Genomic DNA, 26,244 nt, shown 5'->3' on the forward strand with positions numbered 1-26,244 from the left:
CTTTTTGAAGTCGACGATTAACGAAGGGGACGTTTCGCCCTACCGCCAAGTAAGCTCAGGAGGGCCATTGCATCCGTCTTGGCTGCATATTGAAGCGAGAGCGCAGCCGGGATGAAGGCCGAATGCAGTTGCAATTCTTCAAGGAAATCGACAAGGGGATTCCCAAAAGCTGTTGGCTGTGCCTCTGTGGCCAGCCTGGAGCTCCATCTCAAGCCAATTGAGCGGCAAGATCCCCGCAACGAATCCCACCCCGCCAACCCCGGTACTACTATGGTACGTTTGTTCATGTGCGTACCTACGACTGTGAAATGGACTGACTCACTCACTCATTGGTGCGTTGCCTTTAGATCACCCCCAAATTGCCTACCTTAACCTACTGTAGCCCAGCCCTAGAACAAACAAACGCGACGGATTCAACTGCATTAAAACCTGCCAGACTAAAAGGAAAAAAAATTGAGCTGTGCCGCATTGGGCGCGTTTGGATTATTTCATACGTACTACCAGCAAGTACAACTTGTTTGATTGATCCCTTCACAAACTTAAACAAAAGGCCTGGACGCTCAACTTGGTCACAATGGTGCGTTAAATGCCTTCAATACAGCCCCGCCATCCACTTACTTCGCTCGCTACAGTACTTACACCCAGCATTGCGGCGGGTCTTTTAGGATCACTAGTCTAGTGCCAAAGGAACAAAACATCCATATCTGACTCTCAAATATTTATACAGTCGTTCTTCATCCCAAACAAGAATGTTGGCAACAAGGAGGAAAGTGAAGACTGGAGGAGTAAGCTACAACTTATCCCAGCACCACCAACCCCGGTGTTCGGGATGACGACATGATACCGATAATTTTTGTCATTCTCATCCATCACCAATTTCATCAGTCAACAAGCAACCAAGTTCCGAGATGACTAACTCTAAACACATACTGTAGTCCGTGGATACAACCCTCTCACGTCTCCCGATCTCCTCCAACATGAGATCAGTCAGACCCCCGAGTCTAGGCAGACGGTGATGCAGGGCCGCGAGGAGGCAGCTGCTGTTGTCAACGGCAACGACCCCATGAACAGGTTGCTCGTCATCGTCGGCCCGTGCTCCATCCATGACCCAGAAGCCGCCCTTCAGTACTGCGACATGCTGGTCAAGGAGAAGGAGAAGCACAAGGACGAGCTGCTCATCGTCATGCGAGCCTACCTGGAAAAGCCCCGGACGACCGTCGGCTGGAAGGGTCTCATCAACGACCCGGATATCGACAACAGCTTCAAGATTAACAAGGGTCTCAAGATGTCCCGCCAGCTGTTTGTCGACCTCACCAGCAAGGGGATGCCGATCGCTTCGGAGATGCTTGACACCATCTCACCCCAGTTCCTCGCCGATCTCCTTTCTGCAGGCGCAGTCGGTGCCCGCACCACCGAGAGCCAGCTTCACCGCGAGCTGGCCTCTGGCCTATCGTTCCCCGTCGGCTTCAAGAACGGCACCGACGGCACACTGGGCGTCGCCATCGACGCTATCGGCGCCGTTAAGCACCCCCACCACTTCTTGTCGGTGACCAAGCCGGGCGTGGTGGCCATCGTGGGCACAGTCGGCAACGAGGACTGCTTCGTGATCCTGCGCGGCGGGAAAAAGGGCACCAACTATGACGCCAAGAGCATCGGCGAGGCCAAGGAGGCTCTGGTCAAGGCCGGGCTCAGGCCGCGCCTCATGGTCGACTGCAGCCATGGCAACTCGCTCAAGGACCACCGCAACCAGCCCAAGGTCTCCCACGAGCTGGCCGAACAGATCAAGGCGGGCGAGGATGCCATCATGGGCGTCATGATCGAGAGCAACATCAATGAGGGCAGCCAGAAGGTGCCCAAGGAGGGCAAGGCTGGGCTGAAGCACGGCGTCAGCATCACGGATGCGTGCATCTCATGGCAGGACACCGTTACGGTGCTTGACGAGCTCGCTGCTGCTGTCAAGCAGAGGCGGGAGGCTGCGCAAAAGGTAAGCTCAACACGACTCCTGTACAGCACACCCGGGGCATTTGACTGACATATACTCCCTAAATAGTAATCATGGTTTCTGCAAAAAGTCTGGTTTCAACGTGTTTCAACCCCACTGTTTATGGTCATAATACAAAAGGGAAAAAGTTTGATTTGCGTACATGGCAACTCCACGAAGCCTTTCATATATCTCTTGATCGTGGCGTCTGTGAGAAATGGGGTAATGTATAAGATGCCAAAGTAACAGGGATTCATCAACACATAGCACACATTTGTTCTCTTTCCCACGACGGATCTACCAGACTTCCCAGCGGCATTCCTGAGTTTTCGCAGTGGACCGAGCCCCTGAAATGTGGCACTACTGGCACAGCCCTCGTAAAGAAACACCAGCAAAGCCCAGAGGGTCTGGGCCTTGCCGCCATGGATACATCTTGCTTCAGAATAGAGATTTCAGTGTTGGTGCCCTCCGTAACCTGTCCCGCGTGAGTTCGCCAATGTTATTGACCCCGGCAAGACCCATCGACTGATCAAGATCGGCGAGTATGCTGGCGAGGACATGCTGAGCACCCTCCTTGCCCGCTATTCCAAGGCCGTAGATGACGGGCCTTTTTGTAGAAAGTAGCTTGTTAGCACGTCGACCAGGAACTTTGACAGATATGAAGCAGCAGACGACCGGGGAAACAAAGAACTCACCTCCCGACCAGAACTCCCTTAGCCCCCAAGCAAAGCGCGTTAATGACGTCGGCCCCGGACCGCACCCCCGAATCGAACAGGACCGTCATGTTCCCACCAACTGCGTCCACAATCTCTGGCAGCACATCCAGCGCCGCTATGGCCCCGTCCAGCTGCCTCCCTCCGTGGTTCGAAACAACAATGCCATCCATGCCGTATTCAAGCGCGAGCCTGGCGTCCTCGACGCTCAAAATCCCCTTGAGCACGATGGGATTCCCCTCGCCCCACATCCTCCGCAGCTTGGCCAGCTCCGTCCACCGGTGCGCGTAGCCGCTAAAGACCTCGGCCGTCCACGCCAGGCTGGCTGCGATCGGGTTCCCCTCTGGCGTTGCGAGGTCCTCGTCCTCCTCGCCACCTTCGTTGACTTGAGCTGCAAACTTGCGCCGGAACACGGGGTCCGAAAACCCCATTGCGTTGCCGCTGCCCACCGCAAACGGGATGAACCCGCGGTCCAGATCCCGCGGCCGCCAGCTCATCGAGTGTGTGTCCAGCGTCACCAGCAGCACCCTGCAGCCCGCGCGCCGCGCCCTGCCCAGCAGGCTCGCCGTGATCTCGTCGTCGAGCGGCCAGTACAGCTGGTACCAGAGGCCCGCGCTTGAGCCGGACGACGCCTCGGCGATCTCCTCGACGGTCGACGATGCGGCGGTGCTCACGCAAAAGGGCACGCCGAGCTCGGCGCACGCACGCGCCGTGCCCAGCTCGCGGTCTTCGTGGTACGCCTCCTGCACGCCGACGGGCGCCATGACCAGCGGGTTGTCGTACCGCGTCCCGAACAGCTTGACGCCCAGGTCCCGCGGCGCCGTGGGCCGGAGGAGGCGCGGCACGAGCCGCCAGTTTCCAAATGCGACCCGGTTCGCCGTTACCGTCTCCTCAGCCCCGGCCCCGCCGGCGACGTACCCGAATCCTTCCGGGGACATGTGTTCTCGAGCCTGCTGTTCGAGGCCGCGCGGGTCCGTCGTTGCCGGCGGCGCACGGCCCTCCAGCAAACGCGCGCGGTATATGTCCAGCTGGTATTCCGAATACGGTGTACGCTGGGGCTGCGGCGCGGAGGGGTCGCCGCCGCCTCCTCCTTGCTTGAAATTGTTTATTGGGTTGTCGCCTGCCATGATGGTGAGTTCGTAGCACGGCTGTGATTGAGGATCTGGTCCTGGGACTTGGATTTGCTCAACAAAAAAGTCCGATTAACGTATTTGTTTTATCCTTGTCTCTACATCATCTTATGTAAGGCCTTGTCAATGCTAGGAAAAGGCTGATTTCCCCTCGCAAACCATCCCATATCTCGGTTCGTCGTCTGAACAATTATGCCTAAGGCCCACTTACATAGGTAAGCACTACTGCAAGCATAGTCCTCTCATGGGGAGGAGTTTGAGACAAGAGTGTGAGGTTCAAATAAATACAGTCTCTCACTGCCAAGGAAGTCCATTAGTTGGTATTGTACGCGTTGAATTGCGTGAGCTAGGCACCCACATCTATAACCCCTTCATCATCCGTCGCTGTCCTTCTGGCAACGCCTGAATGCCTGCTTATCACTACAATACACATCATGTTCAAGGCTTGATAGTCCAGAGCTCCCTCGACCAGCCCGTCTCGCGGTACTTCTTCGAGTTTGGTCCCTGGCCCTTCTTCAGGTCGGTCGTCCAGATGGCCAAAGCTTTACTGCACGACGCGAACGACTCGAGCAGCTCCTTCATGCGGCCCGTCTTGACCAGTAGCTCCGCCAGGTCTGATCCCTCGGCCGCAATCTGCGCGGCTAGGTCCATGCACTCGAGTAAATAGTCGCGAGTGGACGATGTGCCCGCTGCGTGAAGTGCGCTCGCGTAACCCATCACCAGCTCCGGGAGGTACATCTCACGTAGCTGGATGAATTCTTTGCGATCTGTGAATGGATAACGAAAACGACACAGGTTAGTAGGGCGAAACGTTCGGCCCTGTAAAGACGCGATTTAAAAACTTACAATTCTTGCTGGTTAGAAGCCAGTCTTTCAATAATGGTTTCATGTAATTCTTGATGAGCTTGGCATTATCGGCCAGAGACTTTGCAGCCTCACGATCACGAGAACCGTCACTAAACATCATGTTAGCATTCCTTGTGCATCCGTAATGCTTGATAGCAAGCAGTATATCCGGAGCATTGACTCACTCTCTTGTCTGATGCACGACATGCGCTGTCGTCTCCAAACAGTCCATCACCTTGATGGCGCTCTCCAGCTCGTAATATGGTCGAGCAATGATGGAGAGTTGCTCTCTTGAGACTTCTGGCGTGACGTCGTCTTCATCCATAGCATCGATGGCAGGCTCAAGGTTGGCAGGTGAAAAGACGTCATCCCACCAGGCTATACTTTCCTCTTCATCTGGAATGGCCAAATTGGCTTTGAGACGTAATATCTCGGCGCAAGATACCCTCTCGGCAAGGGCCCTAGCAGCGACTAGCCGCTTGTGCTCTGGGGGGTAAACCTGTCAGCTTCTAGAAAAACCCAAAGACGTGTCATTTCGAAAAAAAAAAAAACCTACTGAAGAAATATTTGTAGATTCTAACGCCGTACTCGAAAGTCTCTGGCAGCAGTCCAGTGACGAGGAGCATCCATTCCATTGACCGAATCAAATATTCGTCTGGAAGAGCAAACTCTGTGTCCTCTGGGTCGGTAGGGTTGTTTCCAAGAACTCCAGGATTTATGACGCGACCATACTTGAGCGATGGAGGTCCTGCTGCAAGTATTTGGATAGCATGCCTCTCGGTGTGCAACAGCGGCGAATCCTCCACGGCTTCGCTAATGTCGTCGAGGTAGAGCTGAGGCTGGATATTGACAAAGTCCACCATGTTGTGACCCATCTTGCTCATGAGACTCAGCAACCTGACCTGCAACTCCCTATCAGTGATGTGAATCAGGTTTCTGCTCATGCATATGTACCGCCGTTCGCCTTGCAGCTTTGCACAGTACAGTGGAATGAGTTCGTCAAGGCCAGCCAGGCGCAAATAGCCAATGTAGGACACCAGAATATGTTCCTTCGTTGGCAGGCGACGATCCGGTGCTTGGTCTGGTTTTGTGATGGACTCAAGCTCCGAAATTGCAATAAAAATGTGGCTCATGGTGCGAATCCACTGGTGATCACTCAGGTTTGCGAACCCGCCGACGACTGAGCTTGCCGAAAAGTGAACATCCTGTGATGGAAGGAGCCTCGACATCAGTTCGTTCTGTTTGCTGTTGGATCGAGACTCAAGGGCTAGCATATCGCCCTGTCGAATCAAGAAGTCGTCAAGTCCATTGCTGAGTATAGAGGAGTGAAGGGTTCGTGAGACTGATTTGGCCTCGCTGTTAATTGTTGGCCGCAGTACGAGCCCATCGACGTACGACTTTGAGCTGTGGCCCGACCTGGGAAGTTCAACTGCACCAAATTGGTTTAGTGGTGACGAAGGGCCGAGGCCACACTTTTCAACAAGGTACTGATCATACTGCCCTCGAAGTTGCGCGTTGTACTGCGCAAAAACAAAGTCGTCCCACGTACGAGAGACAGCCTCCACTTTTTCCCGGTCTCCAGCAAGGATGCCGTAGACGCCACGCTCAAAGTCGTCCGTGCCGCCGTTGCGAGCCATCTGAAGACACATCCTTCTCCAAAGTAGTATGGATGTGGGATCGTCAATAGAAGTCTCACCACGGCCGTCCAAGGCTAGCGGCAAGCCGGATATGCTAACTGCCCTCCAAGCTTCCGTCCGCTCCTGGCACCAGTCCCTTATTTCACTCATGCTGCGTCCTCGCCGAAGAAGCTCAAAGCAGCCTAGCCAAATGGCTCGCTCGAAATACTCATCCTGGGCCGCCAATTTTCTCTTTTGTCTGATCACAACATCGGGATCAAGTTGTGTGACCATCGGACCATTTGCTGATTTGAGGTTAGAGCCCGTAGAATCTGCCGTTTGCGTATCGACTGTCCCTGCCATGTGCATGTGGGTTTTGTACATTTTGATTGCAGTCTTGGTGTGAAGCCAGCCGTGGGCAAGAATGTCACCGCGGTCAGCGTTCTGTTGCAGGTCCTTCACAAGGTCGTCGATATCTGGGCGCACGCGCGCACTCATCTGCAGCCATTCAAAGACGGCCTTGTTCTCCGCTGCGCCCTCGACTGTCTCCAAGAACTCATTCCAGTGAGGGCCGTGTTGTTGCGAGTTGGTGCTCGGCTTCTGGCCGTATCTCAGTGGTAATATGCGCCTTAGTAGATCCCACGTTTGCGCCTCCTGCTCCCAGAGCTGCAGCCTCTCGCTCTGGCTCAAAGCACCTTCCCTGGTCGCACCGCTGCCCTGGCCGGTATTGTCGTCGGATGTGTTTTGCCACGAAGGCTTGCCGTGGCGGGCTGTGGATGCCAGTCGTAATCGCTCTCGCAGTGCTTGCGCCCGTTCGTTGACATAGTCCGAGTACTGCTCGACCAATCGAAAGATCTTGGCAAGCTTCTGTTGCGTTGAGCCCGACTCCAAAGTGCAGTCGTCTAGATATTTGGCAAACACCTCGACCTCTTCGTCGTATGGTACTGATGTTTCCTTGAAAGTCTCTTCAAGCAAGGCCATCTCATCGTCGCCGTCTGCATACAGTTGGGGATATCTTATCATTAGCAGGACACATTCGTTAGTCGGTGAGATCATTGGAACGGCAACCAACCCGAGTCGAGCCCGTAAAAGGGCGTTGTGGGCGCCATGGCTTTCCGCGATTCTCTGGCAACTGGTTATGTAGGCAGCAGTGGGAGAACAAAGTCGGAGGTCAGGCGTTGGTGAGGTAGACAATCGTGCTACTTCACTACCCAAAACAAAAGCGGGGAAAGCGATAATGACAATGATGCAAAAGTGTCACTTTCCAAAGACCGACTGTATTTCGCCAAATGCGCTGCTGGGGAATCGATTGCCTGGTCTGGTGGGATGCTGATTTTCTTTTTTTCTGAAGAAGCTCGCTCGAAGTAACCCACAGCTACAGACAGACGCGAATGAAGTCGCGATTTGGAAACATGCGCAAACTGCGAGTTGCCGGGGAAAGCTTTAAAGTGGAGACTTCCGGTCTTCGGCCCCACCACCTGTCGACCACAAAACTTTGCACGAATGCACCAGGAGTTTGCGAATTTTCTCTTTCTTTTTCCTCATCAATGTCATCGGCCTTCTGTTTAGAGTCGCGGAGCAAGACTATTCTCACTGCTTGTTCAGGTCAAAAGGCCTCTTAGCGCGCTAGTGAACGCCTAGATTGAGCATGCACTCTCCCGTAATGTCACCTGATGCATTTTTTTAATTATTTGCTTGTTCAGGTGTACGCAGTTCTTTTGGATGAGTGATACAGATTTTATGACATAGCTTGACAGCATCCAATATTGTCCTCTCGCCTCAGCTCTTCTTCCCTGCGGCATCCTGTCTCTGCTGTATTTTCAGACGTAGCAGGTCTGGCTTGGGACAGCTTACTGTCGAGGCATCGTCACCTTTCTTCTCGTAAAACGCTTTGCAACAATCGTACAGAGCATCGATTACGCCCTGACACTTTTCCTCTTTGTAGCCATTCTTGGTGAGGCAATCTGGGTGGAAAGGGCGTGAGCATCCTGGACCAACCACCAAGTCTCGTGAAATTTATGCCTGCCTACCTTGTATGGCGCACTGCATTTGGAGCAAAAAGTCAGAGACTTAGGGTCAGCATCATCCGATTTGAATTGAATGTCTTTGTAGCCGAATCAAACACACCGCTCTAGGATGACAAGGTGGATCAGTGCTGAGATCTTTTTGCAGTGACTGTTGAGCTCGAGGGATATGGTTAGTGGTGAGCGATTACAAAGCTGATCAAGTAACCAAGGTACTTTTACTGAAGAAGGGAAACATGTGAAATAAACGAATCCTATAAACCGACCATGGTTGCTTCGCAGATACAAGAGCTCTCCGAATGAGGCTCAACTAGCCTTGATGACGAATGATGACTGGCTGGGGATGGATGAACACCCAGGAGGTATATTTTGCCCAAACAGGCTATCCAAGAAGGGCGGTGAAGTGTGTCTTGTAAAATAGGAGATTGGTGACGTCTGGTGAAAATAGCAACTTGACAAAATACGAACCGAACTATAAGTGAAGTCGTGCTAAAGAGATCCCGAGCTCTTTTACGAAAGTACCTACAGTAAGTACAGTACAATCAAAGCAAACGAGCGAAGGAAGGAAGGTACTGCAGCAAGTGCAGCTTATCCCAGCACAGAATCGCCCCACACTGCCGTCACTGTTTTGCCCAAGGTTGCGTACAGTACAGCACTTGCATCCCGATCTACCTTGCTTTAGGTGCCCGTCCTGCCTCTGCTTCCACCAACAATTAAGTTCCTTGCTCGTTTTGCGTCGGCACAAAACTGCCTTTGGGTGGCTGCAACCTCCATTTCACTCTAGGTATCTTCATGAGCGTGCTTCGGTAAACTTCCAGGTGCATCCGTAAGTCGTTTTTTATTATTCAAATGCTGCCGTTGCGCTTCCAAAAAAGAATAATAACTTCCATTCCTAATCAAAGATGACGCCTGTCATTCATTCCCCTCTGGTTTTGACGTATCGATTACTTTGGATCCTTACCCCACCAAAATCACGGAACTGGGGCCTCACTCCGCCCGACTTGCCCAGACCCTCACCCACTTTCACGCGCCTGCCGCCGACGTGCCTTTCACTTTGCGCCTCTGAATCCTGCACCGTCAAAATCCTTCATTTGAGTAGCACAAAAAAATCCTCAGACTTGTAGCCACTAATTCTTTCACCATTGAGCAAAATCAAGGGCCAAATCTAGTCCACCCACCTAGACGCGGCTTGTGCTGCGTTTTCGACATCGTTTATCTCTGCGTAACCACGAGAGAGCACCACGACCTCGTCTATTCGGTCGAGCATCTTTCTTCTCTAATCACATCCGAGACAATCCACTTCCATAATGTCGGATCGCGAGAACGGCGGCAGCCCTCACGGGGACTACCCAGGTGCTGGCGGTGGTGCACCTGCTGGCGGTGGTGATCCGGCTGCCCCAGAGCACCTCAATATCAAGGTGACGGACAACAATAACGAGGTCTTTTTCAAGATCAAGCGATCGACAAAGCTGGAGAAGCTCATGAACGCATTCTGCGACCGCCAGGGCAAGTCCCTTAGCCAAGTCCGCTTCCTGTTCGACGGGCAGCGCGTCCAACCGACCGACACACCAGACACGGTAAGTGGCCCAAGTTTTTGAGGGTTCCTACCTCAGTTATGCGAAAGGGCGGCAAAACAAAGAATGTTGAAGAAAGTGGGAATAGTTGCTGACACTGATCAAAACCATACCAGCTCGAAATGGCCGACGGAGACACACTTGAGGTGCACCAGGAGCAGGTTGGTGGTGCTTAATTTACGAGACATTCAGTCAGTTTGGGCTTAGATGCCTCCATCTACTGCCAAAAGGAAGACGGATAGGGCGGATGAAAAGTGCGTTGCAGCATCCGAAAGAACACGGAAAACCTGGGCGGGGTGGGGGGAAGCTGCGGCCAACATTTACGCCACTCTCTTATTTCTTGTCACCAAAGAAACCCAACCATTCACAATCGGAAATGTGCATTTCTTCAGTTCTCTGCAACAAAAAAGAGAATGGCAATGTTACTATTGTCAGTACAGTCTGGATTTTCACTGGTCTCGTTTTTTTTTTATCCCGAGGCAGGAGGTTAGGAAGGCCTCTTTCGGATGCGAGCTGCATCACACAAGCAATACTCGTCCTTTATGTAGTGCTGGAAGGGTCACCAGGTGGAGGCTTTCTATTGGGAGGCAGGCTTGATATCACATCTTTCTTTTTTCTCCCCCTTTGTGAAAGTTCTCTTGAGCATTTTGCTGCGGGAGAAGATGGTTTTTTCCCCCTCATATTTCTGGTTGTTTTATCTGGGCCTTTTATTTCTCCACGTTTCGTACCCCTTCTTTCTATAATGATGGAGGGCGGCGCATTTATAGAGAGGGCTGCGAATGACAGCATATCCAAAGCAAAACAAGGCCCTCTCTGATGATAATCATGAAAAGAAAGCTGCGTTTTCTACTTGCGTCGTGATGATATATGATTGGTAGCTGGGGATGAACTTGGCCCAGCTCTGCCTCGGATGTGATGCAGTTTTAGCCAATGAAACTCTGAGAATATAGTAGACGTTGCTTGAAATTGGTCGACAGGCTTAGTACATCAAAACTCGCACATGGCACAGAAATTGTGGCATATTAGTATTAACAACGACTTGTCATTGAATATGTAAATATTCTTGAAGAAAAGGAGATGGAATCGTGCTATTCCTGAGAGGCTGGGTAGTCCGCCCTCGTGAGGGCGAGGCTTGCCTAAGCGTTATGTAGTCAAAAGCGCTAAGGAAAAAAAAAGACCAAAAAGGAGAGACTAGGTAGGTTTGTGTGTCCAAACCAATAAGGAATGAATGGGGTCATACTGACCCATCGACCTCTACTTGCTAAACGTTTGTTTTAGGCAAGGGAGAAGAAGGCAGGAACCAGAAACCACCACTACGGCCAACAACAACGGGCCTCCCCTCGTCCCCTTTTCGTGCTTCTTTGTCGCCTCTCTCTTTCAATGCAACAACTCCCATCTCCAACCGAGATTGGCACAAACAACACACGCACGCACGCACGCTCGCTCGCTAAAAACAACCCGCAACGCAAAAGCCGTGATAAACAACAACAGCACCAATATCACAAACACAACAACTCTTCGTGAACCCAACCCTCTCAAACTTCAGCCCTTCAGCTCCCTCGCTCGACAGGGTGTACACAGCACCTCCATGAAGCCATCGCTGGCCTCGCGAGGGAAGACCTGGCCATCGTCGAAGCCGCCGCCGCAGGTTCCGCAGCGGAAGCACTCGTCGTGCCACTCGCCGCCGAGCGCGCGGACGTACTGGCCGATGACGGCTTTCTTGCAGCCCTTGCACTTGGGCGCCCTCCTCTCCGTTCGCTTGGTCTGGCAACCAACACACCACGCGTAGCCGTCCTTTTCGATGTGGGTCATGCCCTGCTCGAAGGGGTCGCCGCACTCGGCGCAGAAAAAGTGGCCGTAGTGCCAGTGAGCCCCAAGCGCCACAACGTGCTCACCAATGATGGGCGTCCGGCAGTGCTTGCACTTGGGCGCAAACTGCTCGTGCCAGTCCAGGTGGCAGAAGAAGCGGAGGCGCTCGTCGCCGTCTTCTGCCATGGTTTTGCCGGGCTCCTCGTCCAAGATCTCGCCGGCGGCGCGACGCGCGATCCGCTCCAGTCGTGCGGACCGGAAGCTCTCCGGCTCGGGACTGATCTCAAGGGCCTCTAGTGACGTGCCGCACATGTAACACGTGAAGCATTGCGGGTGGAAGCGCTCGTTACCGCCAGCCAGCTTTACGAAGCGCCCCTCTATGTACTGTGCACACTCGTGACAGCGAGCCGTAGCCCGGCTGCCAGCCGGAGACCCTGGCGCCGGTGACCAGTGCCCTCGCGAGCGTTGAGCTTCGTGCCGGAAGCGACCAACCGGACCCTTGACCGGGGTAGGCAGGGGCCTTGCCGACGGTGTCGGTTTTGAGTTGGAACTCGAGTTGCTCGCCTCATCTGGGGTGATGATTATCGGAACACCAGAGCTACCATCTTCATCATTATCAGGGGTAATAATGGAAGGTATAGCAGGAGCTGCTTCCACGGAGATGGACGGGATGCTTGGGTTCTTGGAGGGAGAAGCTTCGGGCTCACTAACGGCAATCGAGGGAACAGTGGTGGCAGCAGCAGCCAAAGGTGGCTCGTCAGCAACAGATTCTACCTGAACTGCTGGCGGGGCGACGTTGCGGCCACGCGGTTGCTGCGGCGTTGATTGCGGTCGCGGCAAGTCACGAGCCTCCACAACCGAGATAGCAGGGACAGAGGAGGCTTGTCTGAGTGTTGCTGGCTGTGCTTGAGGTCTTGGCGACGATGCTGGTCCCGGGGTTGATGCAGGGCTTGGTTGCTTGCCTGCTTGGTCTCGGCGGAAGAAGGGGCTACGATGTCTGGGGTCTGGCTTCTTATCAGTTCCCGGGTCCTTCTCCGGAACCTTCCAACTTGCGTCAAAGCTTACGATTGGCCGTCCGGGGCTGTCACTGACATACGCCGGCGTGGGCAACTTCTCGCTGCGGTCCTTGAGCTTCATGCTCGTCGCAGACCTGATGTCATCGCCCCGGATCTCAACACCGTTCTTGCGCGGCACGTCCTCGCGAGGAGCTGCCGGTGTCTCGGACGAGGAGTTACTCGTGTATAGCGGATTCCGCGATTGTGAAGGAGGATTCCTGTGGATCTCAATCTTGGAAACTGGTCGTGGTGGCGCTTCAGGCAGTTTGGGGTTGCTTTCTGGGACCTCGGGCGCGAACTGCACACGGTTGAGTGGGTTTCTGGCCTTTGCACGCAGGGGCTGCGCATTCGCGGGCGTAGCTTTGCTTGAAGTAGCCTTTGTGGCAGGTGAAGAAGCCCCCTCGGGCTCCTCCCATATCTGATCACCGGAGAAGGGCTTCTGCACTTCACCACTGATGTTGCGCTTCAAGCTGCTCCTCCGACGATCCGAAGACTTGGGGGCCATGGGCCGTGGGCCACTGGCAAGCCCGCGATACGCCTTGGTAGGCTGCTCCGAGTCCATCGAGTTCTCTCTTGACTTTTCGAGACTAGGGCGACCCCCACTCTTTCCTGCCGTTGATCCCAAGGACACATGGCTACGTGAAGCGGCCGTGTTTCCGTCGCTAGAAGTGCTACTCCCCGAAACAGAGCGAGAGCCCATGTCTCTTCGCAGGCCTGTCGGCTCGACATCTGCACCATTGTAGCCCGCGCTAGCAGTCCTTGCATAAGCATAACTGTTCTTACGCATATGTGGCTTGTAACGGTAGGGCGCATCGGGTTCTGGTGGCTTGACTCCGTTTTGATGTTGCCAGACGAGATCGGCAGCCTCATCTAGGGCAGCAGCGTGAATCCGTTTCTCCTCCTCATCCTCCTCTGCTGGCTCAGTCTTTTCGGCCGGTTCAGCCTTTTCCCGTTCCCTGAGGTCCATATCATCCATTGCCTGCTTGAGAGAGAAGGCCTCCTCTTTTTCCATCCACCTTTGACCGCGCTCAATGTACGTTGCCGACGGCACAACCTCCGATGGCTTGAGAGGGGAAGTAGAGCCTGGAACCTTGGGGTAGTAATCGCGGCCGCGTGCGCTTGTGTTGGAGTATCTGGAGGTTACGCTACCGGCAACAGAGGGCCTGCTGATGATGGAAGGTGGTACAGCGTATTGGCCACGCGGGTTCATGGAGGAGGTGTCGGAAGCAAACGATGCGCCGCCAAGGGAAGATCGTTTATTTGAAGTCAGTGACGGCCTGCCAGAGTCACGTCTGTTGTTTTCCGGCTGTGGCCTAGCCCCTCCCGGGCGGGCGATGCGGTTTTGCCTGAGGTCGGCGAGGTACGAGGCGAATTGCTCGTTTGACTGGGTTGTTTGGTTGTTTCTTAGCAACGGCGTACTTTTATCGTAGTATAGCCAGAGGACATGCTCCTTTTGGAATTAACTCACCATGTATGAGGGCGAAGGCGGCGTGACCTTCCGGTTGGAAGTCCGCTCCTTGGACTTCCCTCGAGCAAACATCTTGTCGCGTGGCCGGGTTTGCAGCTATTCGGAGGATTCGGAGTTTACTTCGTTTCTTGCGGTGTGTAAAACTGGCTTTAACGTCACCGAGCGCGTTCCAAAATTGGGTTTGGTTGCAACGAACAATAATGCCAAAGAAGGGCAAGTCGTCGGTGGAATACTTGATATTGCGGTGAAGAAGTCTATTTGTTTATTCAAATTCTATGCAATTCATGAAGCGTTTGAAGGAGTCGTTGGTAGGATGGTCAGGTTGGGTAACAATAAACAATTGACGAAAAGCCGAGTATCGTATTTGCTTGCATGGGACAACCCAAAAGCAAGATGGACGGTCGGACGGGGTTAGCACTTTAAAGATCAATGCCGATGTTGTGTTGTTTACCAGAGTGGAAACCAAGGCAACCGAGCCAAGCACCTTCGGCAAATCCATGGGGGGTCGTGGTTTAGTTTTGTCTGGGCCCACTAATCGACAAACGTCAAAGTGTGGAGCCCCATTAAGATTGAGTCACCACCTGCTGGCTGGAGCTGCAAAGAGGTACGAAATGACCTCAGCAAACTTTGTTTTGAGTGGCTTTTGGTGCTTGTACCAGGATGTGCTACTGGTACGAAGCTCTCTGCACGCGATGGGTTTCCAAGATGGGGTCCAGTTTGTGGTTGCTTTTGTTACTCTTATGTTTCTTCTTTTATTTACCGCTTTGTGTTGAGCCGAGAAAGCACAGCATCCACGATGGTCTAGCCCTCGAAGGTCTTTTTGTTGTTGTCTACCATTTTGAGATTTTTTACTCCCGCCTGTGCGAGGGTTTCCGACGTCTCACTACCACCAGCAATATTAACGTCGCCATAAGCGAACGTGCTATTGAAGTCGGTCCCTTGCAAACTCTGCTAGCGGGAAAAGAACGGTCGTACCCACATTGGTACAGTAAACATACATGAACATCATGTAGGCACTTTAAATTACCTCTGGAACTAGGTACCTTACCTTACCTTACCTTGCCTTACATGGTAGAAGCTTCTCCTTTGCTCTGTGTCGTTCTCCTTTCCATCGGTGGATTCCAATATTGGATCTCCCGGTCCGCGCCCGTTGATGCCAGGGTTCAAGATGGAGAAAAACATGAAGCAAACACACAGATGCCGGGTCGCGTCTTTTGCTAGCCGTCCTGATTAATCAGGGTCTTGTCCAAGAATTGCTTCTGGGCCGGATTCCAGCTTTAGCTTTTGTAGCTCGGGGGGAAGGATTGAGTGAGGTAAATAAATTTCCACGGCAAAGATAAACTAAAATAAACAGACATTTGCTGGCAGTGGTTGAGGATTTGTTTCTATTTGGGTCGAGCACAGACAGCAATTCACAAATTCACAAGAGGAAAACGGCTCATATGAAAAGTGTCAAACAAAACGTGCACTGATATGATAACCCAGGTTGCCGGCTACACATAATATTGCACCCACACAATTTAGCGACATGTCTTCAACCAGCAACAAGATAAAGTGCTTTGCTCTGCTTTACCTTGAATCCGAGCTGTCTCTACCTGCCAGCACCTGCCAGCAAATCAAGCGCCTTGTCCTACCTTGGCTAGCCGATTTATCTGGCTCGATCTGCGCAATGAATGAATGCATGATGCCAAAAGTCGAATCGAAACATCACCTTTTTCATAATTTTTCCATCCCGCCACCACCATCATTATCCGTCAATGTGAGGGGATGAAATAGACCCAGAGGGCAGAAACATGCGAACGATTGCTTTGCGTGTTTCCAAACGGCCATACTGTACCTGAAGTAGGCAGGTCGATCCGGGTGATTCCTGCGGGGAACCTGCTTCTCATCCGGGCCAAGAATGTTTATTCCCGGCGATTGCCATTTGTCAAGGATGGGCCGGAGCTGTATGCCCAAGCTGCGCACCTACATACCAACCGCATGCCATTCAGTCACTCTTCCAACATGACGTGCACAATAGGCTCTTGTACAAGACTAGATAGTTTGTCAAGGTGTTAATATACTCGACTCGTGCCAATTGACTCAAGTCATTAGCCAACTGAGAAAATTATTCCCGACTAGCATGATCGGATCTCGCAAACGATGCCAGAAATGCTTTTTTTTTCTCTATAAAAACTAGTGTGCTCATGCTCGTCAACTGACTGGCACATCTGCAAGTAATTACGTATCTATTTATTCGGCGGCTCTCCCGGACATGCACCCAACCATGGGCATGACTCTGGCCGCAATGACTGCAGCATTCCTTGAGCATTAATACTGCAACAAGGTTTGTTTTCCTGACAAATTCACCATTATTGGTATAATTACAACATGATCAGCCTCCAGAACCAAAGGGCTAGCTAGGCTTTTGGTCCCCCTCTCTCTCCCCCTCCCCGCATACCTACTTGACTTGGCATGCGTCTCCTTACGACCCTAGATCCAACCCCCAAATCTCCACTCTTCTGTAATGGGCACTCCGTTGCCGGTCGATGGAAAAAGGCATCCTTACCGCCGAAAAGTATTACGCGTTTTTCTTGTAAAGCAAGGGGGGGGGGGGACGGTCGGAACCCTTTTTTGCTGATTGTAACTGGGAATTGGGGCAAAGAACAAAGAAGAGAGAGAATAACGTCCATACCATCCCTCCATCGGTACCTGGAATTAGTAAATGGGTGGAGATTTTTTTTATTCTTTTTGTACCTGCTCGACTTATGGTTTGATCGACCCTGAACTGCATACATATATTGATTTTAATCTACTTTTTTTTTATCTGAGTTTGTCACGGCCAAAGTCTCGCTGTTGGCGAGTCATCGTTACCCCGAGTTTTCAGAAGCCTTAAAAGCCCTCTCTCCTTTTTATCCACGGGCCGTCGACGATTCGGAATTGCGGCTCAACTTTTCCCACTAAAAACGACTGTTCAGATGACAGACCCCTCGGTCCCAGCGCCGGCCGTATCGGCCGATGCCACCAAAGACGAGACGACTGCCGTCCAGCCCCAACATTCACGGCCACCATCACCTGAAGTTGTGGAGGAGAAGGAATTCAAAGAAGGTGGTTATGGATGGTGAGACTCCTCTTTTTTTTTCATTTTGTTCCCATTCAATTAACATATTGGTACTGTCTTTTACAACCTTTGATAACTAACAGACGAAATTACACATACAATAGGGTTATTGTGCTCGCCGTGCATCTCCTGAATGCTCACACATGGGGCATCAATGCATCCTACTCTGTGTTCCTGGCCTACTACCTGCGCTCTGGTGCTTTTGCGGGAGCAAGTCCTATAGCATATGCATTCGTTGGTGGACTCAGCATCTCGATAGGTGTGTAATAACCTTCCTCGTTCTACCAGTTTTACAAGGGAAGCATTCACCGCTGACAATCTTATGCTGTGTAGCCCTCGGTATATCCCCAATCGCCACCATCTCGGTACGCGAATTTGGAACGCGCAACACGCTCCTGCTTGGTAGTGCCATTATAACGTAGGTCCAAACCCCTGTGTTGATTCTCTCCACTGCACGGAGACCGCTCATAAGACGGGTAAACTAACAGACATTAACCATCCATATCATTAGCATCGCATTCATCGGCGCCTCCTTCACCACCCAGATGTGGCAGCTCGTCCTCTCCCAGGGCATCGCCTTTGGCCTCGGCATGGGTTTCACCTTTGTGGCATCGGTCGGTGTGGTCCCGCAGTGGTTCGTCAAGCGTCGCTCGCTCGCCAACGGCCTGGGGGCCGGCGGGTCGGGCATGGGCGGGCTCATCTACTCGCTCGCGACCAACGCCATGATCAAGGACCTGGGCCTGTCCTGGACGTTTCGCGTCCTGGCGCTGATCGTGCTGGTCGTCAACTGCATCTCTTCGGTGCTGGTCAAGGACAGGAACAAGGAGCTCGGCACGGTGCAGGTGGCCTTCCACAAGGACCTGTTCAAGCGCCCAGAGTACTACCTCCTCATAGCATGGGCCTTTTTCAGCATCCTGGGCTACACCATCACCGTCTTCTCCCTGTCCGACTACTGCCAGACTGTCGGCTTCACCGCGACGCAGGGCTCCGTCGTCGCCGCCCTGTACAGCATGTCGCAGGGGATAGGGCGGCCAATCATCGGCCACTTTAGCGACTCGTGGGGCAGGATCAACGTCGCCGCCATCGGGACCCTCATATCGGCCGTTGCGTCCTTTACGCTCTGGATTTTCGCCGGGCCTCACTTTGGTGGAGTCATCGTCTTTGCCCTTCTGGGCGTCTTTACCGGAATCCTCTGGGCCACCATCGGTCCCGTTTCCGCCGAGGTGGTCGGGTTGGAGCTCTTGCCGTCGGCTCTGTCCGTCATCTGGCTGGTCCTCGCCGTGCCGGCCACGTTTGCCATGGTCATCGGAGTGAGTCTCCGAGTTCCGGGCCCCGGCGGATATTTATTTGTGCAGGTGTTTGTTGGGTTGATGTATTTGTTTGCGTTTACATCAGGTAAGTCGTTGTTCTTTCTCTCTCTCTCTCTCTTCTACTTCTTCTTTCTTTTTGTCATGTGCGTTTGCGCAGCCCAGCTGACTCTGATTTTAGCGTGGTTCCTGCGAGGCTGGAAGCTGTGGCAGTTGGAGAATCTGGACAGGAACAAGAGCCGAGGGGCCGGAGTGATGCGCAACGACGACGCAGCAGTGACTGGAGACACAGGTGTTGATGCGACCTTGCCAGGTGGTGATCAGCAAACGTCGAGGGAGAAGGAAACCCTGGCGGCGTACCTGATGCGAGGGAAATGGATCATATCTACAAAAGCTGTGTAGAAACTTCCACCCCCAATGCTAGGGCCGGAGAAGAGATGCTTTTCACACATCTCCATGATTCTCGACACCGTATGTATGCAACCGCATATAATGGCGCCAAGATGTTTGCAACGACAAGTCAAGAGAGGCTTCCTTTGACAAGGCGTCGATTTCTGTAGCATCGATCGTCACTGTAAGCTTGTAGCTCGGAAGAATTCCCCACGCACTTTACACAAATTCCAAAATGGGTCCAGGAGAGTCGTCGTCGTCGTCGTCAGACTCTAGTCCGAGATACTCCTTCAACTCCTTTCGCAAGTGCCTCCGATACGGCAACAGCGCAACCATAGACTCCAGTCTCCGGCGGCTCGCCTCCTCACGAGCTTCATTGGTATCTACACCAAGCCGCCTCGCAAGGCCCACAAGCCTCACCAAAACGTGGTGGTGCTCGCGTCTGACCGCTGGCAGCAGCGCCTCGGCCACATACGGGGTTAGCATCTTTTTGAGAACCCGACGGTCGTAGGTCCCCTCGTAAGCAGCCAACACCGCTTCCAAGACGCGCAGCGAGCCACCCATCGCCGCCTTGTGCAACACGGACATGTTCCAAACCGCCTGGCGCCTCCAGCTCTCCGGCAGCGGCCTGCGGTATGAAAGCCGCAATAAAGTGTTTTAGAAGCCGCTGCATTGGTTAACATCGCAACGAGGTCGGATGCTTCGTCCTGTGGTAGGGGCAGGCGGTGGACGAAGTCGAGTACAGCCGGACTTCCCGGCCCGGTGGCGTCGAGGGCACTTCGCAAGAGGCCTGGCGTGGCTCCGAAGTCCACGGTGTTGGGGTTCAAGGGGTAGGAGGACTCTTGGTCGCCAACAAGGAGGAAGCAGAGGGTGCGAAGGTTTCCGGCTACTGCGGCGCACCTGACTGGGTTGGGGAAGCCATTGGTCCTCTACGAAGTGGTACTATTGGAATTTAAATCTTTCCTCTTTCTTCTTGTAACCTTTTGTCGGGGTAGCAAGCTCAACTCACATACGTCGTTCTGGGCTTGTTGGTATCTTTTGCCACCGCCGCGAGTCGTCATGGTCATCATCCACAACAGCACCGACATCAGCCAGACGTGACCGTCAATGTTCAACTAGGTATGTAAGCTGCGATGCGGTGCACGTAGATCATTTACGGTGTCGGGCTCTCGGTGGGTGAGAAAACGCGTCAGGCAAAATAGTCACTGAAACGATCCGGGGTCAAAGGAGGAAGGAGGAGGTTTAGATGAAGGCTTTGTGTACATGCCAAGCATTACTGACCAGGTGTTCTGCCCAGGCAACAGCGGGACAGCCTTACCTACCACCTTTTTAGGAAATTACAAACTGGCTCTATCGCGAGCCCGCAGTTGCCAGATTGGTAACAGAATTTCGTTTCCAGGTCTGCATTAGGTAACAAAGGTTAAAGTTGGCCTTTTTGAAGTGGCATTCTCTACTAAAAGCAGGGGACAAGTCTCGTATGGCCCAATCGCTAGATTCCTCTTGTGTGTTACAAGCTCGTTTACACTTACAGCTTAGAGTCATCTATTCTTGCGTCCTTCGCCAGCTCAACAGCCATGTCAGCCGCTCTGTGAAAGTCATCAAACACATAAACCCCATCCAGCCCGCTCTCAGCAAGCAATGCCTGTCCTTCCTTCTCCCGCGTGCCTCTGATCCGCACAACTAGAGGCACAGCCGCTCTGCCAGTGCCTTGACCGCACACCGCTCCCCCTTGACGCATCTCCTTCAGCGCCATGATGAGCCCCTCGGCAATGACATCCCCCCTGATTATGCCGCCAAATATGTTTACAAAAACCACCCTGACCCTCTCGTCCCGCAGAATCCAGCCCAAGCACCGGCTGATGGTCTCGCTGGTCGCCTTTCCGCCCGTGTCCAGGAAGTTGGCCACGGCAACGTCCTCCTCCGCGCCCCTACCCCCTGCTGCAACCCTCCTCCTCCCCAGCTCGGCGTGCAGCGCGTCGATCATGTTCATGGCCAGGCCCGCGCCGTTGCTCAGCACCCCGATGCACCTCCTCTGGTGGGGTTCCGTCGGGAGGGAAAAGTGTGTTATCCCGTGCGTGGCCGCCTCGGCCTCAACGGGGTCCCTGATCTGGCATCTCGAGTTGGGCGCGGCGGGCACCACGGGGACAGGCTTTAGGCTGTAGCCGCGCACCAGCAGCTCTCCCGTGTTGTTTAATGCGTGCTGGTCTATATGCAATGTGGCTCTGAATGTGTTCAGGAAAGGATCGTGCATCAGCTCCGTCATGGCCCTCACAAGCCGTTGCGTGGTATCCTGTGCCGGCATAGGTGCCAGGGAGCCTCCTTTCTGACTTGAGCTGGGCCTCAAGTCTCCAAGCTCTTGGGTGAGGAGAGCTACAGCGTTATCGTCGTCATGTATGCTGGAGCTGTGTCGGACGCCGACCGGTCTTGTGCGCACACCCGGCTTCTCGACCATGGCAACAAGGCGTCTATCTGATCGGTCGACATCGATGGTAATTCCGTGGCACGATGTCGACGAATCCCACTGATATGATATATCATTTCTCTGCAGGCTATGTTCAAGCCTGTTCTCGACCATGGCTGGGTCAATTTGCCCCTGAGTGACGGCGCCTTTATCGGCATCAAACCCTGTCCAGAGAAACTCGCCCCGTGACTGTTGGTCTTGGTCAGACATGTGTTTCGAGTCATTCTGGAGCTTTCGTTTGATGACCTCGCCCATCTCGGAAGGGTGCGTAACCAAACTGACGCCGATATCCTCCAGCGCCCTCTGCTTGGTCCTTGCCAATTCTGTCCTCTTTTCCCAGAACGCGCCGGCATGACCAATCACTCTCTCGCTTTCCACGCCCAGTCCTGCCAGCAAAGCCACAATGGGCCTATTTCATAGAGGTTAGCGGCACTCGGAGGTTTGGCACCCACTGACATACCTCAAGTTATACGTGATCATCAACACCAGGTATACAGGCTTTTACGCAAAAAGGGGGAGAACTTACTTTCGTCCACCACTCCGCCGATATTCCCTAATCAGCTCGGCAGCCTCCAGCTCACCGACGCCACCCAGCTCCCCCACCAAAGCAACCGCCTCGGTCGCATCATCGCGCAACAGCACACCCAGCGCCTCGCACATGTCCGTGCCAGCCAGCACATCACCCCCGACACCGACGCACAGGCTCTGCCCCAGGCCCGCCCTCGTCGTGCTGGCCGCGACCTCGTAGCTCAGCGTCCCCGACTTTGCCGCGATGCCCACCTTGCCGGGACTAAACACCCCAAGCGGCTGGAACCCAACCCTGCACCTGCCGCGCGGCGCCACGATACCCGGCGAGTTGGCGCCGACCAGCCTGGTCCTGCTCTGGGTGCGCAGCACATCATGCACGCGGAGCATATCCCGCATCGGCACGTGCTCGGCAACCGCAACGACCAGCCCAATTTCTGCCTGGACGGCCTCCTCGATCGCGGCGGCGGTCTGGTCCGCCGCGACAAAGATGGCGGTGGCGTCGGGCCGCAAAGCCGCGGCCGCCTCGCGCACGCTGCCAAGCACGGGCAGGCCCAGCGTCTCGTGCGTGCCGGACCGGCCGGGGGATACGCCGCCGACCACGTTGGTGCCCCAGGCGATGGAGGCGGCGGCGTTGGCGGTGGCCTGCCGGCCCGTGAAGCCCTGGTAGAGGACGCGGGTGTGGGCGCCGATCAGCAGATTGGAGGTCGTTTGGGAGTAGGCGGTCGGGGGCCGGGGTGGGGGTGATGTGCTGCTGCTGCTGGTGTGTAGCGGGCGGTGCTGGGTGGGGAGGAGAAGGGGAAAGGCTGATGGTGTTTGGGGTCGCCGACATGCGGCGGCACGGGCCAAAGCCGACATGGCGATGTCGGGGACGCCTGAAGTACAGGAGTTGTTGGTGAGGTCCTAATTCAGTAAACGAATAAAATTTAATGCTTGATACGAATATATTCGAACAATAATAATTTGGACTTTACACTTTTCTGAATGGTAGTTTAGAGGTATGTATGATTACGCGAGACGACTTGCCTAGCTAGGATGGCTTCGATCGACTTTCAGGGGCCGAGGGCCGAGCTAAGTGAGGAGAGGGTGTGTATAGTGACAATGGGTGCAGGGTAGGTAATCAACACTGCGTAAATAATCGGGTAGTACGTTGCTTGTATTAGTGACCAATATGCATATTTTCTTCAACGCTTGCAAAAAAGCCAAGTCTACCTGTAAAAAGGAATCCAGTCCCTCATAAGCATGAGCCACGCCCACCAGACCTGGCAAAGGCGTCTCTCGCAGCCTGCCTCGCCGTGTAAGCACGAGCAAGCGGGCCCAGACCATAGCTATCTCTCTCATAGGCCAACCGGACAGCCTCCCTCTCGGCGTCTTCTGCAGACACCCAACTCTTCTTGCTGGCATTGCTGCCACCGTCGCCGCCGCCGCTGCTGCTGCTGCCACCTGCACTCGCCTCTACGACCGATGCAGAACCGCGACCCCGACCCAGCCCGCGAAAAGCCTCCTCGACCAGCCGCATCTCCATAGACAACCTATCCCGCACCGCCAGCTCGGCCCGGTGCGTCCTCGCCATCTTCTCCAAGTCGGCCTGCAGCGGCGCATAGGCCATGGTGATGTATACGTCGGCCGCGCAGACGGGGTGCGCGTTGTTGTTGGCGAAGTAGTGGCTCTCGATGGCGTTGCCGATCGACACGTGCAGGCGCGGCTTGACAAAGTCCCAGAAGCCGCGCGGCGTCAACGAGCCCATGTCTTGGTACCGGCAGCGGCAGGAAGACCACGTCTTGCTGCGGCTGGTGATGCTGCTGCTGCCACTACTACTGCCACTGCCACTGCCACTGCCACTGCCACTATTTGCGCTCCTGTTACTCCTTCGCCGCAAGGCCTCAAGCTGCTCCAACTCGTGCACGCGGTGCTTCTGGAGCTGCTCCATTGCTTGCAGCCACTCCTTCAACTTTGGCCCGTCAACCAGGTCGTAGAGTCCATACTTGCTCCCCCTCATGACGAACATGAGTTTTGCACGGAGCAGACTCGGGTCATCGTCGTGGTCGGGCAGAATCCCCGTCCAAAGCCGGAGGAGGTGACAGTCGAGCGACGGCGGGTCGTGGCCTCCCATCGCCTCCAACGTCTCCCTCTCTATGGCAGCCATGTCGGCGGCATGCGTGTGCCTCAGCTCCGCCAATCGCTCCGGGGTCAGCATGCTGGCGACCTCGGACGCGGGCAGGCGACATTTTTGATAGGCGTACCACAGGCCGAGCATCTGGGCGATGCAGCCCTCGCAGATGATGTTGAAGCCGCCACCGCCGGACCCACTGCTGCCCTTGCTCTTGCTCTTGCAGTCGCGGAGTCGCCTGTTGAGGTAGATTAGCTCGATGTCTTCTTCGCTCCATTGTTTGTGCCGCAATGAGCGGGCCATTGCGTCTTCTTCCTCTTTTGTGGTACTTGAGGGATTGAAGAAAAAAAAGGAGATCAATACCTGGATTTGAAGTTTGCCGAATGCCTCAAAGTGTGCACGAGTGGTGAAAGGACGCTGTGCACCAGTTTGACTCCAGGTCAAACGTCAACACAAAGGAATGAGACGACATAGGAAGAACTATCCAGAGGATAATTGAAACCACATCCACCCTTCCTTATACCTCCCGAGTTCTCTAGAAGTTGCCCATTCCACAAACAATGGCCATGGTCATGGCCACAAACAACATGAACAAAGAAACGAGCCGAACATACAGTTCTGTGAGAAACGTTAGCGGACAAATGCAGGCCAGATATCCAGATTAAGCATGGTGGTTAAATCCCCTTTGTTTGGTCTTTGTTTGACAAAATCTGTACTTTTTTCCCCCCCTGCACAGCAGCCTGTGCATACGCACCCAAATCAACCAAACCAAAACAGAAACACAAAACCACTCCATCCCCTCCCACAATCCCCGTTTCCCCCATTTCACATCCTAGCAGGCCTCAACGCCTGCAACACCGCCGCCGTATCCGCGCTCGTCTTCTTGACCAATCCAACAATGCTCCTAAACTCTGGAATCTCGGCGTCGCCCATGACCTCGTACAGCCAGGCCTCGCTGCTGGTGACGACGGCGCCCTCGGCCCTCAGCCTGGCCAGGGCCAGCGGCACCTCCTCCTTGTTGCAGCTGCTGACGCCGTCCGCGAGCACGTAGACGCCGTGGCCCGCTCGGAGGAGGTCCAGCGCCGTCTGCGTCACGCAGATGTGGCTCTCGATCCCGACCAGCGCCACCGTGACCCTGCCGCTGCCGCTGCCGCCGAGGAGGTCGCGCGCCGCCAGCGTTCGCTGCACCGACGGCGTCCACATGGAGAATTTCGTCTTGTCCGAGTGCTCCCGGACCAGCGGGCCCGCCGCCGTCAGGAGTTCCTCCAGCTCCGGCACCGTCGGGCCGAGCTTGGCACGGTTCTGCGTCGTCGCGTAGATGGGGATGGAGAGAAGGTGGGCGGCCCGGATGACCTTTTGGCTCGTGAGGACACTTTATGGGGGGTTTTGCAAACAAAGGTTGGTTTTTATGCACCCCCTTTTTGTATCTGACGATCAAAAAAGACTTACATCTTGTCAAATTCCCAAATGGCATTTCGGAATTTGTCCTGCATATCACAAACACTTTTTTTATTTCATGATATGAAATAAATATCCTCCCGTTAGCATCAGCCTATCAGCGGCTTGTGATTTGACCAAGGCTACCGAGTCACTTGATGCACATCACAGAGACTAACAAGAGCACTGGATTCTCTATTTCAAGATTTAATATATTAGCATTTCCTAGATTGCCAATTATGAGGCGGAAAAAGTATATAAAAAGTAGTGCATCAATAAAGTACAAAAATAACCCACCAAGTCGCCTTGAACCCGCAGCTTGAGCCGCCGTCGTTGCCATCTCCGCAGCTCCGAGATGTACTGGCGGGGCACTGCTGGCACGCGTCGAATGTCTGGCTGCGAATGACATCAAGGCTGCTCCGTTTCTCAACATTGGCTGATTGAACGATCTTAGCGACAAGGGGGTTGGTGGCTAAGTCAATCAAAATACAACAAGAAAAAAAAAAAAAAAAAGGTAAAAATATAATAAACAAATATGATCAAACAAGGAATGGTGCAAGGTCAATGTCGTCAACAAAACCCAAACAAACAGTGGGATTCTGGGATTCCTCAGGATACAGTAAAAGTAAGGAGTAAAGTGGTCCCACAAGCTTCACGACGATCCCGACATTATTCCATTACGCGGTTGAGGAAAAAAG

The 26,244-nt window shown here is 53.8% G+C and overlaps 12 protein-coding genes across 12 annotated transcripts; 3 read left to right on the forward strand and 9 right to left on the reverse strand.

Moving 5' to 3' along the window:
• The first annotated feature begins 321 nt into the window (after window positions 1-321).
• On the forward strand, window positions 322-2,455 carry MGG_05734 (phospho-2-dehydro-3-deoxyheptonate aldolase). The gene is made up of 4 exons (XM_003710596.1): window positions 322-577; window positions 728-785; window positions 936-1,984; window positions 2,051-2,455. Exons 1-4 carry the CDS (start codon window positions 575-577, stop codon window positions 2,051-2,053), a joined length of 1,113 nt encoding a protein of 370 aa, XP_003710644.1. The 5' UTR covers window positions 322-574; the 3' UTR covers window positions 2,054-2,455.
• Window positions 2,123-4,252, reverse strand: MGG_16456 (uncharacterized protein). Its single transcript, XM_003710597.1, has 2 exons — window positions 2,677-4,252; window positions 2,123-2,588 (listed from the first exon to the last, which is right to left on the reverse strand). Exons 1-2 carry the CDS (start codon window positions 3,819-3,821, stop codon window positions 2,420-2,422), a joined length of 1,314 nt encoding a protein of 437 aa, XP_003710645.1. The 5' UTR covers window positions 3,822-4,252; the 3' UTR covers window positions 2,123-2,419.
• MGG_16457 (uncharacterized protein) lies at window positions 4,122-7,689 on the reverse strand. The gene is made up of 5 exons (XM_003710598.1): window positions 7,359-7,689; window positions 5,227-7,281; window positions 4,856-5,156; window positions 4,671-4,780; window positions 4,122-4,591 (listed from the first exon to the last, which is right to left on the reverse strand). Exons 1-5 carry the CDS (start codon window positions 7,393-7,395, stop codon window positions 4,263-4,265), a joined length of 2,832 nt encoding a protein of 943 aa, XP_003710646.1. The 5' UTR covers window positions 7,396-7,689; the 3' UTR covers window positions 4,122-4,262.
• A 259-nt stretch (window positions 7,690-7,948) lies between these two features.
• Window positions 7,949-8,878, reverse strand: MGG_15165 (uncharacterized protein). The gene is made up of 4 exons (XM_003710599.1): window positions 8,577-8,878; window positions 8,414-8,461; window positions 8,317-8,329; window positions 7,949-8,250 (listed from the first exon to the last, which is right to left on the reverse strand). Exons 1-4 carry the CDS (start codon window positions 8,577-8,579, stop codon window positions 8,066-8,068), a joined length of 249 nt encoding a protein of 82 aa, XP_003710647.1. The 5' UTR covers window positions 8,580-8,878; the 3' UTR covers window positions 7,949-8,065.
• A 739-nt stretch (window positions 8,879-9,617) lies between these two features.
• MGG_05737 (uncharacterized protein) lies at window positions 9,618-10,060 on the forward strand (the record flags this gene model as incomplete). The annotated part of the gene is made up of 2 exons (XM_003710600.1): window positions 9,618-9,887; window positions 10,001-10,060. 2 exons carry the CDS (start codon window positions 9,618-9,620, stop codon window positions 10,058-10,060), a joined length of 330 nt encoding a protein of 109 aa, XP_003710648.1.
• An 823-nt stretch (window positions 10,061-10,883) lies between these two features.
• On the reverse strand, window positions 10,884-14,659 carry MGG_05738 (paxillin). The gene is made up of 2 exons (XM_003710601.1): window positions 14,217-14,659; window positions 10,884-14,132 (listed from the first exon to the last, which is right to left on the reverse strand). Exons 1-2 carry the CDS (start codon window positions 14,286-14,288, stop codon window positions 11,427-11,429), a joined length of 2,778 nt encoding a protein of 925 aa, XP_003710649.1. The 5' UTR covers window positions 14,289-14,659; the 3' UTR covers window positions 10,884-11,426.
• Window positions 14,660-14,912: 253 nt separating this feature from the next.
• On the reverse strand, window positions 14,913-15,398 carry MGG_16458 (uncharacterized protein; the record flags this gene model as incomplete). Its single annotated transcript, XM_003710602.1, has 2 exons — window positions 14,913-15,138; window positions 15,265-15,398. 2 exons carry the CDS (start codon window positions 15,396-15,398, stop codon window positions 15,018-15,020), a joined length of 255 nt encoding a protein of 84 aa, XP_003710650.1. The 3' UTR covers window positions 14,913-15,017.
• Window positions 15,399-16,842: 1,444 nt separating this feature from the next.
• MGG_05739 (uncharacterized protein) lies at window positions 16,843-20,835 on the forward strand. The gene is made up of 6 exons (XM_003710603.1): window positions 16,843-17,316; window positions 17,421-17,575; window positions 17,650-17,734; window positions 17,828-18,711; window positions 18,805-20,132; window positions 20,318-20,835. Exons 1-5 carry the CDS (start codon window positions 17,174-17,176, stop codon window positions 19,023-19,025), a joined length of 1,488 nt encoding a protein of 495 aa, XP_003710651.1. The 5' UTR covers window positions 16,843-17,173; the 3' UTR covers window positions 19,026-20,132; window positions 20,318-20,835.
• Window positions 19,233-20,074, reverse strand: MGG_15166 (uncharacterized protein; the record flags this gene model as incomplete). The annotated part of the gene is made up of 3 exons (XM_003710604.1): window positions 19,233-19,641; window positions 19,695-19,942; window positions 20,027-20,074. The coding sequence occupies 3 exons, from the start codon at window positions 20,072-20,074 to the stop codon at window positions 19,233-19,235; spliced, it is 705 nt and encodes a 234-aa protein (XP_003710652.1).
• MGG_15167 (succinyl-CoA ligase subunit alpha) lies at window positions 20,410-23,039 on the reverse strand. The gene is made up of 2 exons (XM_003710605.1): window positions 22,001-23,039; window positions 20,410-21,883 (listed from the first exon to the last, which is right to left on the reverse strand). The coding sequence occupies exons 1-2, from the start codon at window positions 22,855-22,857 to the stop codon at window positions 20,539-20,541; spliced, it is 2,202 nt and encodes a 733-aa protein (XP_003710653.1). The 5' UTR covers window positions 22,858-23,039; the 3' UTR covers window positions 20,410-20,538.
• Window positions 23,040-23,151: 112 nt separating this feature from the next.
• On the reverse strand, window positions 23,152-24,412 carry MGG_15168 (uncharacterized protein; the record flags this gene model as incomplete). The annotated part of the gene is made up of 1 exon (XM_003710606.1): window positions 23,152-24,412. One exon carries the CDS (start codon window positions 24,410-24,412, stop codon window positions 23,234-23,236), a length of 1,179 nt encoding a protein of 392 aa, XP_003710654.1. The 3' UTR covers window positions 23,152-23,233.
• A 522-nt stretch (window positions 24,413-24,934) lies between these two features.
• MGG_05741 (isochorismatase domain-containing protein 2) lies at window positions 24,935-25,955 on the reverse strand (the record flags this gene model as incomplete). Its single annotated transcript, XM_003710607.1, has 2 exons — window positions 24,935-25,481; window positions 25,840-25,955. The coding sequence occupies 2 exons, from the start codon at window positions 25,953-25,955 to the stop codon at window positions 24,935-24,937; spliced, it is 663 nt and encodes a 220-aa protein (XP_003710655.1).
• Between the last annotated feature and the right edge of the window lie 289 nt (window positions 25,956-26,244).

This window comes from Pyricularia oryzae, chromosome 1 (genome assembly GCF_000002495.2).
Source record: "Pyricularia oryzae 70-15 chromosome 1, whole genome shotgun sequence".
NCBI lineage: Eukaryota > Fungi > Ascomycota > Sordariomycetes > Magnaporthales > Pyriculariaceae > Pyricularia > Pyricularia oryzae.